The sequence below is a fragment of the Glossina fuscipes genome, unplaced genomic scaffold (genome assembly GCF_014805625.2).
Source record: "Glossina fuscipes isolate IAEA_lab_2018 unplaced genomic scaffold, Yale_Gfus_2 2, whole genome shotgun sequence".
NCBI lineage: Eukaryota > Metazoa > Arthropoda > Insecta > Diptera > Glossinidae > Glossina > Glossina fuscipes.
In genome coordinates, this window is record NW_023998416.1 from 15,588,446 (window position 1) to 15,602,618 (window position 14,173).

The following is a 14,173-nucleotide window of genomic DNA, read 5'->3' on the forward strand; positions in this document are numbered from 1 at the left end:
TATTTTGAGGAAGGGGGGTCGGTCAGGGAGGTATGTAAAAATAAAATCTGATAAAATGTAATAAATTTGAAGCTTTAAAGCTTTAGTTAGTTTTTATGAATTATTAAAATCTAAACACATGCGTACATACACACATAATTAAGAGTGTAAAATACATGTCACACTGTATTAAAGTTTTTCATTTTCATTTTCATTTTTATTTTATTTAGTTTTTGTTTTTAAAAACTATATAAAACTAAAACAGAAACAATAAATTCGCCATAAAAAATAGTAAGAAAAAGAGAAAAACTACAAAATAAAAGTAACTGGTGACGCGTATGGGAAAATAGAATAAGTATATAAAGCTAATACTAACATAATATATACACACACAACATGAATAAATTATACTCACACATATGCAACGCTGCAGCAATATAACAGAGTGTAAAGTTAATATAGAGCAAATAGTAGAAGCAACGATAAAATATTACGAACTATGAGAACAATAGCACTACAACTATCAATACATAGATGCACACATCCATCTAAATATACTATGAGTACTAGCGTAATAATATGAGCAGTACGAGCGCGAACACATTGAAAGGCAAATAATAGAAAATGCTGCATACAATATAAGCCATAGTGACAATCTAACAGACAAACTGACTATTTGTCATTAAATAATAGTTTGCTGCTCATAAGTTCAGGTTGAAAAGTTTCCCTGTTATTCTTTTTTGTTTTTATGTCTTATTTTTATTTCATAATATCGAAGAACTTTGTGAAAAGAGCAGTAAATAAACCGAGGAGGTTCACTCTATGAATGCGAACAACGGCTTAAATGAAAAAAGAACATAAAAATGAAAAACATAAGAACAGCTGCTTGGAAATTTGCAAAAAAAATAACCAAAAAATAAAAAAAAATAAAAAAATAACACCTAATGAACATACACACCTTAAAAATTGTGAAGCGTAAGAGTAACGTAAAAAAAAAAAAAAAATACACAAAATATAAAACTAAACAAAATATAGAAGCAACGAACTTTAAGGTCACTCCAGAGTATTTACAAAACACAAACACTGCATGCACGTACCAATACAAGCGCTGCATTCATATCATATATATGCATGTGTGTATGCGCTTACAGAAATTGTAGCGCTGCAACAGTGTTTCGCTGCTAATGGTGAAAATCTTTGATGAAACATTTTACAACGTGTGTGATGATGATGCGTTTAATGTAGCTGGACAAAAAAAAACAAAAAGATGAATATGAAAACCACTCCCTCAAATGTTTGCAATGCCCACAATACCAACCAATCCAGACAACACAACACGTGCAGCCTGAGATGAAAATAATAATCACAACAACAACAACAACAACAACAACAACAACAACAACGATATAAAATGACAATATTTAATAATAAAAAAAAAAAAAGAAAGGAGAGAAAGAAAAAAAGTTGAAAATTTTCGTTTGCTTTTTTGTCTTTCTTGTTATTATTTGAAATAAACTGTGCAGCAGAATATTTTTGTAGCGAAGTCTGCACAAGTCTTGGAAACGGAAATTGATATGAAAGAAAGAAAACTACATACGTTCCAATTGGAAATTGTAATATGCTTGTGCATGAGCGCGCATGCATACGGGTATGTGTATGAATTGGAATTTAAGGGTTGGGCTGCTAGCAGCTGTGATTGTCTGATTTGAACCGCAGACGTGTGCACAGCCACACACAATCAGCCAAACCAACCAGCCGAACGGTCGGGTAACCACTCTCATACAATTCTCCATTAAATACACCCTTAAAATGAGCTGCAAAGATTTGACGCTTCGACTACGCCAACAATGACCACCACTTCGTGTGGCACTTGCTCTCACCACACAATTCAGTTGAAATCGCATCGTGATAACGTTTTACTTACTAACAGTACCGACGGCGAATATACGAAACACTGTTGATGTCTGCAACAGTAATTAAAATAAAATCAACAAACAAAAAAAAAAAAGAAGAAAAAAAAGAAAACAAAGCTAAAAGGAATAATGATAAATAACGTGTAACGTGTAACAAGCGCGTATACAATTTGTCGAATAAATTAACAAAAACAAGAAGAACAATTTTTGCCTTGTCTCGGCATTTTCTACGTAAGACAAGGTCGTATGCATATCTAAAACTAATTATTATTGTTTTATGCGACGGGACTTTTTTTCTTTTGTTTTTTTTTTTGCTTTTAAAGCTTTTCCTCTGTGACGCGTTAACTAGGCTTCGGTTTAAGGGGTTCTTGGGAATAAAAACCAAAAAAAATAAATAAATAAATAAATAAAAATAAAGAAAAGTTCTTTTTAAAAATTATTCTATTGCAGTGAAATGTAGAGAACAATAAAAATAAAAAATAAAAAAAAAGATGCAAAAATGTTATAAATAAAAAAATAAGGAGTACTACACATAACACCCTATACTACATCTAAGTTGCAATTGAAGAAATTTTGTTAATGAAATTTGGTAACTGCAATAAATTATCCACATGCAGTATGGAACTTTTGAAATTAATGATGTTCAAAAGTGACTTTCTTAACAATGATAAATGTGATGATCGTATTGCGCCAATTAATTTAAGTCAATTGCCGGAATTTCTATTGTGTAAGTGTTTTATTGTGATCGCCTAGTGTATGCATAAAATAGAAACATTAAATAAATAAATAATTATATTTTGTCATTGAAATATTCAATCTCCAAGAAGCGATTCAAATAATTATGTTTTTTGTACTTTTGTACTGTGTGCTATCGGAAAACTCGGGAGCACGCTGTACTAAGGAGTAGGAAAACGAATAAATGCCACTAGAGAATATTTATCGCACAAATAGCAAAGCGTATTGTTTGTTAATCGTGTCAGATAATCAAACGCCCCCCAACCCCCCACCAAACGCTTTCTTTGCCTGGCAAGATCAATATCTCCTAAGCATAATAAAACAATTTTCCCTTTGGATAGTTCAGGCTTTGTTTACGGCCAACACCTAAAAGTATATTTTATAAATGCAAGAATATATGATAAGGTTCAGATTTCTAGCTCGATTTTAATGATCAGGAACGTGCCAGTGACAGTGTTGCTTAGGAATAGTGTTGTCGTGTTAAACAGATTCTATACTAAGTAATAAAAAATCTTTGCCCGGATTGGGGTTAATGCCTATACATTATCCAAAACGCACCTGATTGTCTTAAACGAGCATGTGCTTAACCGATGACATTTCAGCTTATATTCTTTGTGGGAATAGTTTTCCAATTCTTTGTTCACGTAAAAATTTATATTGAGTTGAAAATGGGTAAAATATCTGAAGGCATAAGCTAAGTGATGGCTTTTTACTATGACAAAGGTAAAACATGACGAAAAATATGTGAAGTGTACGGGGAGAATGCTATCGGCAAAGATGCACCTTGCTCCGGTCGCAAAAGTCGATGAAAGTTTGCAACTAGTGGAGCAAGATCTGTCAGGAAAAGAAAAGGCACTAAACATCAAGCACATGGAATCATTTGAAAAGAGCAGACTACTCAAAAAAGATCTCGAATCCGCGGAAAAAAACGCTAAAGACTTTTTATATGACCCTTTATACATATATGGACATGTATATATATGCATATAACTCTAGCATGAAGCATGAGCTTAATGCTCATAGAAAGATATTAAAGGATCGGCTGGCTTGCAGCACATTTATACTTCAGCCAGATCGTATACAGTATGGTATAAACTTTAAAGATAATACCTTAACTTTAATTCGTGTACGTTAATGAGCTTCAAAATCTCATTTGATCTTTGAACTTGAATTTTTTTGATTATTTCACATTGCATATTTACGATATATTTTTATCGTTTGTTTTAAATTAACAATCAACGCTAAGAAAAAAATATATTTTTTTAAATTTGAAATTGTGTCATGATGTTAAAATGAACCCCTTTTTAATTAATTAAACAACAAATCCTGCCACAATGTGCCTCACAGGCACGCAGCCAATAAATAATCTGACGGGAAGTCAGCTATCAAATCGAAATCTGAAAAAGAAATGCTTGGAGGAACTAAATCAAAGTTTGTTATATAAAATTAAAAAGAAAACATTGGGCCGATATAGTCTTAATCGCTAGTGATCATCCTACTTTTAGTCCTAGAATTTATTTCATTGGTCTAAACAAATCATAATAATAAAAGTTCAAGTACTTTCAAAAGATAAGGAAACCTTTATTTATCGATGCAAGTTTTTCATGGGAGTGGCCACAGCGCAATATTACTCAGTGCAATTTAGCATTGCTTACCTTATCTGCTCAAAACTGCTTAAAACTAAATCTTTTTTTCCATATTTGAAAAAAGTTGTAGAAAATACTTATTTATTGTACGTGTGTGTAAGAGGATAGTGTACTTCGATACATTTGCATACTCTATCCTGATAGGTAAAGTCTCTTTTTGGTTCTGCTTTTAAGTTAAGGAACGCAGAGCGGACGCAGAATGACATGGTTTATGGTAAGCGTCAAAATTAATTTCACATTTTTTGCAAAGAGGACAAACTTCTATTGAGAATCAGGAGATAGTGCGAATAAACACATTCATGGAGGACACGATTTCAATAATTTTCATCAATAATTTTTTGCTCAAAAAAGTGGATTTTTCAAGCATAGTCACAGTGCCATTTTACGGACAAATAGAACGCTTGATCTCTTGATAATTAACATAACGAATAGTTTTAAAAGTGCAATTAGAGATATGCCCACTAATCCAATTTCGGTGCTGAAACTGTACGATAATTGCGTGAGCAGTGAAAGCATTTCAGGTTGAAGGTAAATCGAAACTTCCATTAAAATTCCTCATATTTGGAACTTTAAACGTTTTTTGTCTTGGAATTGTACTTTTCAAACTGGCCCTCATTTGTCCACTCACTGATTTAAAAATTCTACTATAAAATTATTTGTTTCCCGGGGTTTGACTAATTTTGCATAATACAACATTTTTATTTTTATGCTACAACGGTATGATAAGTTTGTGCAAATGTATAAAACTCTCAGAAAGACCCCTGAGCTAAGCTTGTCTGTCCATCCGTCTGTCTTGTTTACTTTTGTATAACTTATAGGTCCCAATTTCCGAGGTATTTTCATGAAATATGTTATAATAACTTGTTTTAGCCCAAGACCAATACTATTAAAAATAGTACGGGTTGGAACAGACCTAAGACATGGCCTCTCATTTTGAAAAGTCGTCATATCAATGTTAGCTGTGTTAAGCAAAGTGGATAGGCCATATTACACTATAGTGTATTTACTTGTTTTAATTCAATATTTTCACAAGCTATGTAGTTTTCGAATGAGATTTTAACAAATTTTTTTTCGAATTCTTTGCTTTATACAGAAAACTACTTCCTGTAGAAACATGCTGCAAAGGCGATCTTACAAAAAAAAAAAAAAAAAAAAAACAAGAGATATTATTACGAAAGCCATTGCATCATCATTTCGTGTCCAAGACATTATGTAAATTATGTCTAAATGTCTCAACAAGTGTACAAATATTTGTAAAATTTTTATTTCGCGTTTTATTCGTGGATAAAAGATGACATTACGAATAGGTTATAAAGGAAGAAAAAACTAAATAAATAAACAAAGTGAATTATTCGTGAATCCAAAAAATAAAAAAAATAAAACCAGAATAAGCTGCTACACTGTCTCAGGGATAATTTGAAAACAAAGCATTGTCGTCTGATTTTCGTCTTTTCTAAACTTTGATGAAATGTGCAAATATAGTGGTCTTTAGTGCATCATTAACAATTCTAATAAGATTACTCTTTTCATCAAAAAAATTCTCATGCTTATAAGAAGGAGAGGGAAAAAGTTTTTGTCCATTCGATTTTTTCGATTTGTCCTCGCAAAGCTATTAACTAATTGATTCAAAGTTTTTTTCCGCAGAATTTTTACATAACCGAGATATGCGTTGCAATCAAGTAATTTTTTCTGTGTGCACTAAATACGTAGGACCAGACGCCTTTGATGTGAAAATGTCGTATCCGTTCTTTGAGTTGCGATTATGTTTGTCAGCATCTTTTACTCTAGAACCGTTTCCTGTGTAATTCGTTTACAACTCTTACTCTAGCCATCGCTTCGCAATATCATGAAGCGTAAAACGACGGTTCATCATATTCTTCCACCACAGGAAGTGGTGGTATCTTTTATTGGTTTTGTTTCTTTTCTAGACCTTTATGGTTTATTTACCAATCTTGAAACAAGACCCTTGTTCTTCTGGAGTTGAGCGCTGGTGTGGTCGATGGTGCATCAACTGCCCTCAACTACCTTTTCTCGAGCTTTTGAATAATCTCAGCCGAACGAAAACTGTTTTGATGAATGTCAGTTAAGAGGGAGTATTTGCGGCAACTATTACGTCACTAATGTTATCGGTTAATTAGCATAACTTTCTTTTCTTTGCTTATTGTGACGAATTTCAAAGTCGATTAGACTCTTTAAGAGCTTTACTACTACTACTCTCTACTGTAAGTTGGTGTTCGTTTGTTTACCGTTGACAAAAGGTATTAAGTTTAGATGCATGTAACCATCAACTAAAAATACATGTGCTAAGTTTCAGTAAGTTCGACAAAGCGCAAAGGCAGCCGTGAAAACTTAAATCGACCTGAACATCTCACGTTCACTGCGAATGTTCTATTTGATGGGCCTATAATGCGCATTGCTGAGCAGTATAAACGAAACAAATTTTCATAGCATCATAGTCGTATTCGCCACAGAAAGCTAAATGTGTACCAACTTTTGCGATGCAGGGTAAGGTTCCTCAGAGGGAAGTCGTATTTTTAATATGAACGTGCCGATCTATTGGAGCGAGGAGAAAGTTGGAGACATTTGGAATTCGCCTTTAAGAACTCTCTGAATAGCCAAAAAATTTCAACAATCTCAGAAAAATTAAATTCATGTATTGATCGTGTAGGGCTGTAGGAATGAATAACTGCCGAGCATGATGAAATTATGGCAATCAAATTTCTATTTATTCCAAGTATTCGAAAGGCAAATGGAAAAATAAGTGTATCCTAACACGACCTTCTTCTCTTTAAGTGAGTGAGCCCACTGAAGAAGTGCTGTTTTGATTTCGAAAAAGAGTGGAATTTTTTAATGGCGACTTGTTACTCAGGGAATGTTCCCTATTCGCGTAACACGGTGGAAGGAGAAAGAAATGGGGAAGTGGAGGCGGCAGCCCGGTGGATGGGTTCTCTGCCCAATCGATAAGTATTATGGTTTTACTGACTAAGCACTTACTATAGCTGCGCTGACTTGGTTGCCGCGATTCCTACCTACCGTGCTACTCATGCGTCTGCCCATTAACCTAACGCGTAGCTAAACGCTTTAAAGTTATTTAAGGAAAGATCTTAACCAAAACGAAGACTAGGGTGGAGAGTGTCTTCTCACTCACATTGAAAGGAAAATAAAATGATTGTCTACCTCATCCTTTGCAATAAGTGCCTTTGATGAAAGTAATGAAACGGGTGTGGCATTTCTCGACCTTGAGAAATAATTTACATCATTTGTTTGTCGAATATTTTGGATATTTAGTAGACTGTAAAAAGTTAATCGTTTATTTTCAATTTATTGGCTTAAAGAAAAAAGTTTGTCGCATTTTGTTAGCAAAATGCAGGCAAGTGTTTTGCATTCTTATATCATTCTTAAATATGGGCTATTGCGATCGAGAAACTCTGCCATAACTGTAGATTCTCTGGGATTTTCAGGCGAAAAACTGAATCTGAATGATTATAAGATATCAAGTCGGCTTTATACCCTTGAAAGAGTTTTGAATTAATTGAAACAAATAGTAGTCGACCTACTAATCTCTCTCTCTCTCTCTCTCTCTCTCTCACTTTCCTAATTTTTGTCGAGTCATTAAGGATTAATGGGGTCTGACATCCGTAATGAAAGGTAAAGTCTTTGTACTTTGCATCATTTTAATCGCTTCAATTCCTGGCCGTAGAGAGTGGCATTAATTCCGTTGTCACGTATGAAAAATTTATCTTTCGCTCTTGTATTCAGTTGCTTGGCAAAAACCGCTACATATAAAGACGAAAGCTAACTTTTACCTACGCCGTTACCCCTTCTAAAGAGGAAGAGTTCACGATTCCTTTTCCACCGAAAAAAAGCATTATCTTAAGTGAAATTAGTTCGAGTTTTGTCATCGTTTTGGCGGCTTTATTCGTCTTCGCCCACGAGCTTATCGCACTTCTTTGCCTGTCACTACACTCTACAAGATGACTCGATCGTGTTTCATTTCAACAACATCAAGATTCTTAGCATAGCGGAAATTCATTCCATTAAATTTCTTACTAAGCATTCCTTTCCCAGCCAGGCAACGTGTTTCCGTATGCTAATGATATGAAACTGGTGGATAGTGACGTAGCTGAAAGTTGGTTTTCGTTCTCCTTTTCAGCGATTTAGCAAACACAGTACCGATTAGTTGCTTTTTCTTCTTTGGTTAAAATTTAGTATTACAGCCATATCGAAAAATACAACGTCCCGATCTTCTTCAATTTTAGAGAGGAATTGCATTAATTTTATAAATGAGGGGAAAAGCAAGGGCGAATCCATTCATGCGTGCCTCCTATTTTTATGAGGCATCCTTCACAATAAGAACCCAGAGAGATAAAGTGAGGTCATGAACAATAGCGAGTTCACATATATATGACACAGGGTTCCTGTGAACTATGTGTTCTACGAATTTTCTCCTTCTACACGCGTTATAGAATAGCTTGATAGAATTACGCAACTGTAGACGTCTGCATTGGAAAAGTCATCACGAACTTTTCCCTCGACTTCTGGATTTAGAGTATATGCAATACGTTTTGTACTCGCTCTTGTACATTTTTTTTCACATATATGAAATTCTTTAAAAAACCACAATACATTAGGAAGGTGTGCCCCGTATAAATAAGTTAACGATAAAGGTGTGCCATACGTGTATACGTGTGCATATTGTGTGGAATTGAAATTAATCCAAAGCAGAAGCAGAAGTGCGTGCAAATGGCAATTTTCTCTAGTGTCTGACGCGAAAAAACGAATTTAGGTTAAAGGATACATTTCGAAAGACACAAAACAAATCTAAAAATTATGAACTTTATTCAGCCAGCGAATGGCTGACAGAAATTTTTTATTTACAAATACTTGAGCGTATACTAAATAAATATTGATTTCATTTCAACCATTTTGTGAATATATTCGCGTACAACGCGAACATAAACAGATTGTCATCAATCTTTTATTATGTTTTGATTGTTGTTGTTGCTTTACATATATATATATATACATATATAAATGTACATATAAATCGTATATATCCGCGAATGTATGAATTTATTTGCAGCAACCATACCAAAATGTGGAGGATGTCACGAGCTGATATTGGATCGTTTTATATTAAAAGTGTTGGAAAGGACGTGGCATGCGAAATGTTTGCAATGCAGCGAATGTCATGCTCAGTTAAATGACAAATGTTTCGCCCGCAACGGACAATTATTTTGTAAGGATGATTTTTTTAAGTAAGTAAATTTCTCGAAAATAAATTTATCGTAGAGTGCTGTAGCATTTTGTTGACACTGTAATTAATAATAAACACTGTTGGTCATTTTGCCAATGTTTGGGTCTTCTAATAGGCGTTACGGAACGAAATGTTCCGCTTGTGATATGGGTATACCGCCGACTCAAGTGGTAAGGCGTGCACAAGACAACGTCTATCACTTGCAATGTTTCCTATGTGCCATATGTTCTCGTACCCTGAATACCGGCGACGAATTCTACCTCATGGAAGATCGTAAATTAGTATGTAAAAGGGATTATGAAGAGGCTAAAGCTAAAGGTCAGTTTACCTAATAAGAAATTTTTTTTTGTTTTTTTTTTTTTTTTTAACTTAAATGAAATTTGATTTTATTTCAAATATTTAAGGCTTATACTTAGATGGTTCCTTAGATGGTGATCAACCAAATAAACGACCACGCACCACTATAACTGCTAAGCAATTGGAAACATTGAAAACCGCTTACAATAACAGTCCGAAACCTGCGCGTCATGTACGGGAACAACTGTCACAAGATACCGGTTTAGATATGAGAGTTGTACAAGTCTGGTTTCAAAATAGGTAAGTTCAGGATATATGCAAACGCAAATAGCTGAAGCGCAAGAGCATTTGAATTCAGATAATTTATATGCAATTTTAGAAGAGCGAAAGAAAAACGACTGAAAAAGGACGCTGGTCGCACACGTTGGAGTCAATATTTTAGAACGATGAAAGGCAATTGTTCGCCACGAACTGAGAAATTCCTAGATAAAGATGACCTGAAAGTCGATTACGACAGTTTTAGTCATCATGGTAAGCTAAGATTTAAATTTGAAAAGAAAATTCTTCAATTACATTGATTACATTAATGTTTTCGTTGCATTCGTTTTTTTTTTGTTTTTTTTTTTTGCCTACAGATCTTAGTAACGATAGTTACAGTACGGTCAATTTAGCTTTGGATGAGGGAGCTTCACCTCACAGCCTGCGGGGTTCATATATGCACGGTAGTTCAAGTCCTTCGCAATATCCCACTAGCCGTTCGCCGCCTCCAGCTGGACAAAATCATTCATTCGGCTCATATCCCGACAACATTGTGTACACGAATGTCGGTATGTGTATAAAGTGAAATTATAGAAAGACTTGTAAATAAAAAAAATTATATATATATATATATATATTTATTCATAACATGTAAACTTCAGAGCACAATTCTTCAACGAATCTGCACGGTTCGAAATCATCATCCCAACGTTTGCATAGCGGCAGTGCCGTTTCCGATATGAGTAATGATTCCAGTCCCGATCAAGGTTATCCCGATTTTCCACCCAGTCCCGATTCATGGCTAGGCGATGCGGGGAATAACACCTCTAATCCTAATCCCTCAACACCTGGTGGAGTACATTACTGATACTCAAATATTTTATTTAGATATTTTCAAATGCAAACACACAATTTACTAATGGCTTCAACTGCTCCCGGTGCTTGCTCAGCACTCTTAAAGGAGACCAGTATACCTGCACATCAGAAAAAGAAATCAAAAGCACAAATACAAAAATCATAACACAGCTAATTTTAAATAAAATTTAATGTCTAACCCTTGACTCTGTTTCTTAACATTTCTTCAACATTTATTTATAATTTTTCTTGAAAGAAATTTGAAAAATTCACGATAAAAAAAAAAGAAAAATAATCAAAAAAAAAAAAAAAGGAACCTACTAAACCCATATACTTGCTCAATTGTTCTTTGTTTTTTTTTTTTTTTTTCTTTCTTTTTTACTTTTATTTTTATTGTAAATACATTTTCACTTTATGTTGACGATGTAAGAAATAAAACAATTCAAAATTCCTAAAACATATAAATTTTAAATGGGAAAAATTTCTCCAAATCATTGTAAATATTGTACAAATTTTGTAAAGAACTAATTTTTTTTTTTGGTTTTTTTTTATTTTTTTTTTTTTTATTTAAGTAGTAGGAAAAAAATTGTAGTTCTTAATATTTAATAAAAGCAAGCGTTATTTATTCTATAAATAATAGAATAGGAGATAATGACAGGAAATGCAAAAATAAAAACGAAGAAGAAGAAGACGAAGAGAAATAATTTAATGAATATATTCGCTTTATACAATTTAGTCAATATCGTAAAAATAAAAGTATATACAAAAAACAAAAAAAAAAAAAAAAAAAAAATAGAAGAAAGTCAAGCAGCTAAAAACCAGTGATGTGTAACCATGTTTATATATATATGTATTATATAAGTGCGTAATAGTGTATAACAGAGAAAAAAATGATAAAAATCAGAAAACAAAACCAACTAAATAAAAATTCAAAAAAAATTTAAATAAAATGAAAAATTGTTAAATATAAAACGTATACGCAAAGCATATTTATTAATCACAAATACTCACTTTCACAAACATTCATACTTAACTTGCTACCATCAGGGTAACAATCCCTTCAATCCTTTCACAACGGGTGCCATATGCTGTCGCGGATTCCGTTGAAATTTTCGGACAAACTTAGTAGACACAGAATGCGCGAAAACGATTGTAACTCATCGAATTCATGCTGCCCGTCTCAAGTCCAAAGTAGATATGCATCCTGCACGGCATGACTATCTAATCTAGTTGGATGTTTCGTGCGCAGCGATGTTGATGCTGTTTCATCGGCTTCGGAGATTTCCCATTTTTTCTCATTTTTTTCTTTATCATACCTGATCCACTCGTGATCACCCAAGATAGCACACAGGCTTGCATTTAATCGATTATTAAAGGAACTTTCAAAATACTTGCGGCAATCACTTGATGAACAGCACAGCATCAGGTTTACCCGTTTGCCTTAATTTTACCAATTTTGAATTAACAAAATCTATACTGTTGTTATGCTAGGATTGGCAAATGCATCCAACTTCAACACGTTGTTAAAAGCTATTCGGGCAAGGTTGAGATATCCTGTACCATTTCATCTAAATAGCAGCAGCGTCAGTGACCTATTGTTTTAAAGCGGTCTATGTGCGGCACAGGCGACGACTCTTTCAAAACAAGGTGTAGTTGCAATAGGGCTCGATTTTGGGCAAGCACACACCAGTGTACCATATATCCTCGCAATACCTAACAAATTACGATCTGTAAGTTGAATACAAGCCTACATGGACAGACATAACATGGACGGACGGGTGAAGCGATCGTTGTAAGAAGAGGTGAGTATATCTTAAGCCCTACTAGGTGTTACGCACATTCGCACAGTCTTAATATACCCTACATCACAAATGATATAGCGCATACACAACAACAATAATTTCCATATCATTAAGAACTTGATTTACATGCAAGTGGACACCAAAATTAGAAAAGGTGGACAGATTTTGTGAGCAAACAGTTTGACAAAGTTCGGGCATAATATAAATCGTGCCAATATGCGCTATAAAGCAATGAAGCTTTTTTTTAATTCATATTTATACACAACCCAAAGGGCAAGTGAGCGCCATATTCCAGATATTTATATCACTTGCAAGGTGCAAGGGCATATTAAGTTTACGCAAATGTATGCTGCACCCAGAAGGACTTGAGATGGACCCAACTTTTATTACAACAATTGATTCAGAGTCACTTTCTGAACCGACCTTGCTCGTCCGTCCGTCTTTTTTTTTCTTGTGTATAACTTATAGATGGCAATTTTCCAAATATGTTGATGAAATTTGATGCAACGATATTTTTTGGCTCAAGGATGAAGGCGAATGAAAATGGTTCAAATCCAAACACTTTTCGGACCCATAACGCTGACCATAACGCTTTCCTTTGAAAAGCCGTTACACGAATGGTCGCCTATGTCATACTATAGCGTATTTACTTCTAGTGTTTTTTTCTAATCTATTTACGAAAGATCAATCCACGTATTGAAGCACATGTTTATGCAGATATTAAAGCTTTTAAATATATATTTTTTTAATAATAATTTGAATATTAAATAACGGCGCAGTTCGAGCGTTTTTTCCCCTGAAAAAAGATATTCTTGAGTGTATTCGATGATTTTGCGCGCGAAATAAGAATTAAAAAAGTTATTTATTTTATTTGTGATTTTGTAAAACTCATTAGCCATAATTCGCTATATTTAACAAAAGCATACGTTCATCTAAGCTTTCACGTAATTACTATAATAATTGCATAAATTGCTTAATGCTTTGCAATAAATGTAATGAAATCATTTTGTCTTCTAAATTCCCTAAAATACTTAATTTAACGTTTCTCTTAATTGATAATTGATTACAAATGTTAGGATTAAAAGTATTGACGAATCATTTCGAAAAAAAAATCACAATTTGTTGAAAAAAACTATGACAAAAATCATTAATAAGTTGAAACATAGAATAAAATTAATCATAAACGATATATTAAAGTGACCAGATCTGTTCGATTTTGTAATAAACAAATACTGAGTATATTTCAAATTCGTATACTCTACCTCGCTTATATGTATTAGGCTTATGCGGCAACCAGAAGGAGTTAAGATTGATCCATTTTCACTTTCTAAATCATTTTCTGAATCGGTATAAACTTGTTTATCCGTCCGTCCGTCTTGTTATCTTATGTTCAACCTAAAAGTTGCAATTTTTGAGACTGCCCAAGGTCAA

General features: G+C 33.7%; 1 protein-coding gene across 2 annotated transcripts; it reads left to right on the forward strand.

Annotated features, from left to right (window-relative positions):
- Window positions 1-2,359: 2,359 nt before the first annotated feature.
- On the forward strand, window positions 2,360-11,232 carry LOC119634123 (LIM/homeobox protein Lhx4). Of its 2 annotated transcripts, none has more exons than XM_038028072.1 (7): window positions 2,360-2,619; window positions 9,357-9,531; window positions 9,634-9,848; window positions 9,935-10,127; window positions 10,207-10,358; window positions 10,463-10,654; window positions 10,748-11,232. In XM_038028072.1, the coding sequence occupies exons 1-7, from the start codon at window positions 2,472-2,474 to the stop codon at window positions 10,951-10,953; spliced, it is 1,281 nt and encodes a 426-aa protein (XP_037884000.1). In that variant the 5' UTR covers window positions 2,360-2,471; the 3' UTR covers window positions 10,954-11,232. The 2 variants fall into 2 exon arrangements, with proteins under 2 accessions (XP_037884000.1, XP_037884002.1); XM_038028074.1 differs by having other exon boundaries at window positions 9,646-9,848.
- The last annotated feature ends 2,941 nt before the right edge of the window (window positions 11,233-14,173 follow it).